The 3,681-nt window shown below is 49.4% G+C and overlaps 1 protein-coding gene across 1 annotated transcript in view; it reads left to right on the forward strand.

Moving 5' to 3' along the window:
• Positions 1-2: 2 nt before the first annotated feature.
• The window catches only part of ZBTB11 (zinc finger and BTB domain containing 11), a gene marked incomplete at its 5' end in the record, with an annotated part of 42,778 nt that continues 39,099 nt past the window's right edge, over positions 3-3,681 (forward strand). The window contains one exon of the mRNA XM_019523920.1: positions 3-294. Coding sequence (XP_019379465.1) covers positions 3-294 — 292 coding nt within the window. The remainder of the gene's footprint in view (positions 295-3,681) is intronic.

Here is a 3,681-nt window from a genome sequence, read left to right on the forward strand (position 1 = left end):
GCTACCTGGCCATCCTGCGCTACCTGACCAACGAGCGCGAGCCGTACGCGCCAGGCACGGAGGGCAACGCCAAGCGCAAGATCCGCAAGGCGGCCGCGTGCTACGTGGTGCGCGGAGGGACCCTGTACTACCAGCGGCGGCGGCGGGACCAGCCGCGCTTCGCCGAGCTCGAGGTGGTGCTGCAGGCCGAGCGCCGCGAACGCCTCATCCGTGCCGCCCACCTCGGCCCCGACGGCGCCCACCGCACGCGCCTGCAGACCTGGCAGGGCCTCTCGCAGCAGTACTGGTGGAGAGGTGAGGGGCGCAGCGCACCTGCACGTGCCGCGGGTCCGGCACGGGGTGGGGGGCGCATGCGCGCGGCTGCTCCAGTGGGCGCTGAGCGGGTCGAGCATTGGCACCTGTAGAACGTGCTCCCCGTGCGCGCGTGCGCTGGGCTATGCCAGTTCTGGGGCGTTAAGCAGACCCTGTGGGTGCCCCTCGCTGTGCTGTGCGCAGGAGCTGCAGCAGGTGGTTCCGAGGAAGTGAAGGGCTGGTGCCTAGGGGACCAGTCGTTCACCCCAGTGTGCGCACACATTGAGGTGCTCCAGTTGGCTCTGAGATGTGCCTTCTTCTGGGCTGGCCGGAGAGTGGCACAGCGGTGGGAGGGGCACATTGCAGTCTGCAAGGCTGCACGCTGGGAGTGACACTAGGTGATGGCGGGGCAGATCTCCATTGGGTTAATGAGTCATATAGGCCATGATGCCCCTTAAATTGATGGCAGGGCTTCAAGAGCATTGCTGAAATACTGCCTTCCTGAAAGTGTGGAGAATGCATTCCCCTTGATATCGTGCCATCAATTTAAGGGGCTCTGTGGGGTCTCTAAAGCGAGCACAGTGGGTGCCAGGGAGGGTAATGAGTTGATCGCTCTAGATCCGTGGCTCTCAGCTGGGGTGCTGTGAGAGCCTTTGGAGGGTGAAGGGATAAGCAGATGTGGGCAAACTCAGGCTCTCCCCACCTGGCTGCTGCCCTGCTCCCATTGCTTGGTGCCTCTGGGAGGACATAAGTGCCATAATAAAGGGGGTGCTATTCAACTCTGTAAGTTGTGGAAGGGACCTTGAAGTTAAAAAGGTCAAGGACCACTGCTTTAGATATGCCCTGTTCTGCCTCTAAAGCAGTGGTTCTCAACTTTTGGAATCAAGGCTCCTCCATCCAAAATGTTTGTGAATAGTATAGCACACCATTTCAGAAATTAATCTCATGTTACAGTGCTTGCCTCCTTGAAGAGGTGCCTGGCCATAGTAGTGGGGAGATCATCCAGGCAGGGACAAGTCTTGAGCCTCACACTTGTCCTCATACCTCTGCTCACCAGCACCCTAGTGCAGGTGTTTTCAACCTTTTTTTTTGGATCAGTGTACCCCCAGCAGCTGGAAGCCAAGCAGGAGGGCAGTGGGGGTGGTGTGTCGCTGAATGTGGAGCAGCAGCAATCACCGCATGCAACTTTGTGCTGCTCCCAGCCAGGCAGGCAGCGACTGCACAAAATGATGCATGGTGGCGCTTCATCCCAGGCCACCCACACATACCCCCCTAAGGCCTTCTCAAGTACCCCCAGGGGTACACACACCCCCGGCTGACAACCCTGCCCTAGAGTGCTTCAGCATCCTGGTTGAGAATCACTGTTTATAAGCATTCACTCTTGCTGCTGTTAGTGATGAGATACTGGGCTATAGATGGACCATTGGCCTGACCTGGTTTGCCATAGTTTGTTCTTAATGCTTCATGGTACTTCCAGCTTGTGTGGCTTTTGTTTTTAGTGCACATCTGGAGCTCAGGTTATTGCACTGATTCATTCCAAACTGTTATTGTGTAGTCAGGTTTCAATATGGTGATCATTTGCCATTTTCTTCCCTTTCAGGAAGGCATTATTTCCGAAGTTATTTGCTGCTAAAGTTAGATGTGCAGTGTATTCTGACTTTGAGCAATGTGCCACCAAGGTAGATTTGAGCATTTGCTGAGAACGTGCTGCTGTGTGGCAGGCAATGATGCATAAAGGTCCACCTAGCATGTGACAACTTAGGGGAATTTCCTTTTGGGCTTCTTGGATACTGGCATGTTAGTAATAGTGCCTGTAGCATGGAGATGTCTTTACCATTTATGTATTTGGGAATACGAAGCAGAATTGTCCCAGCCTGGCTGTTTTGTATAGACTAGCTATGATTGAAATGTCCTAACCTTTATCAGTAGGGACCTCCTGAAATCACAGTGAGAAAAAGGGATTTTCATGGCCTGCTTATGGTGCACAGTCAATTTCCTGGTAGCCCTGTCCCTCACCATTGATTAACAGAGGGGTCCTGGTGGCCTCATCCATTGCTGCTGATTGGCCAAGAGGCAGAAAATGCATAATTAAATAGATTCCAAGGAAATATTATATAAATCACTGTATTATAATCAATCTTAAATCTAAGTATTAAATTCATGTATATTATATATACATAATATGTATATACATGGATATAATCAGAATTTATTATTAGTGTTCTACAAAAAGTTTTAAAATGCTACATAATGCTAACCTGGATAGAAACAATTCACGTTGGTTGCTAAATGCTAGTGTGCAGCATCCACCAGCAGTTGCAGCTGACATCCCCCATGTCTGTTGTGTGAACATGTATCCGTACAGTGAGATTGCACATTCATCGTCCACTAAATTGGTTGGAATTATAAGGAAGTTGTGGCGATGTGGAAACCGCATCCCAAAACGCATTCACAGTCAAAGGCATCTGACATTCTTTGACAAAGTTCATATAAGCAGTACATTAGTTGTCAGGTTCTTTCTGCCAACCAGAGATTGATTTAAGTAGCTGAGGGTCAAAACTGAGAAGGCACGAGGTCTGGGTCAAAAATACAAACAGCACTAAAAAAGGCAGCCAGTTGTCTAAACTGAGGCGATAGCAACTGGTGATATTTGTAATACTGATTTAACGTTGCAATTATTGCCTAGAACTGTTCTTGTCTCCACTGGTTTTCACTTCGATAGTTTGAAAGTTGTCGTGATACCATGTCTTGGACCCAACTGATCATATCCATCCGCTTGTGTGCTTGGTGAATCAAAGCTTGCTGACTGAAACCACATCAGAAGCTCCATGAACCGAGTAGTATTTTCAGCCGCAAACTTAACTTGATTTTCAACGTTGCCCTGTTTTAAGAGATTGTGTAGTTTAAGCATATGCTGTGTTCCAGGTATGATTTGGGGTCATTGCACACAAATTGGTAGTAGAACTTCAAGCTTGCAAAGATTTTTTTCAACTCTTTTAGTTGGTCTAATAACAGATATCAAATCTACCCAAAGAACCTTGTCTACCTATCTCCTTAGACCAACACAACTACAACCTGTACCCCTAGTAGAACGTAATATTCTTTGCCTGGTAATGAACTGTGTTTAAACCACAAATTCCACCTTGTAAGCCCTGGTTCTGGTGGAAGTGACAATGTTTCATAGATTCATAGATTCATAGATTAAGGGTCGGAAGGGACCTAGTAGATCTTCTAGCCCGACCCCCCGCCAGGGCGGGAGAACAACAAAAACCCCAAAAAGAGAAATGGGACTCAAACGAGTCCAGCTAGGTGGGCATCCAGCCTCTTCTTAAAGACCCCCAGGGTAGGGGCCAGCACCACTTCCCTTGGAAGTTGGTTCCAGCTCCTAGC

This window comes from Gavialis gangeticus, unplaced genomic scaffold, assembly GCF_001723915.1.
Source record: "Gavialis gangeticus isolate Ggan-Ray unplaced genomic scaffold, GavGan_comp1, whole genome shotgun sequence".
In the NCBI taxonomy this organism is placed as follows: Eukaryota; Metazoa; Chordata; order Crocodylia; family Gavialidae; genus Gavialis; species Gavialis gangeticus.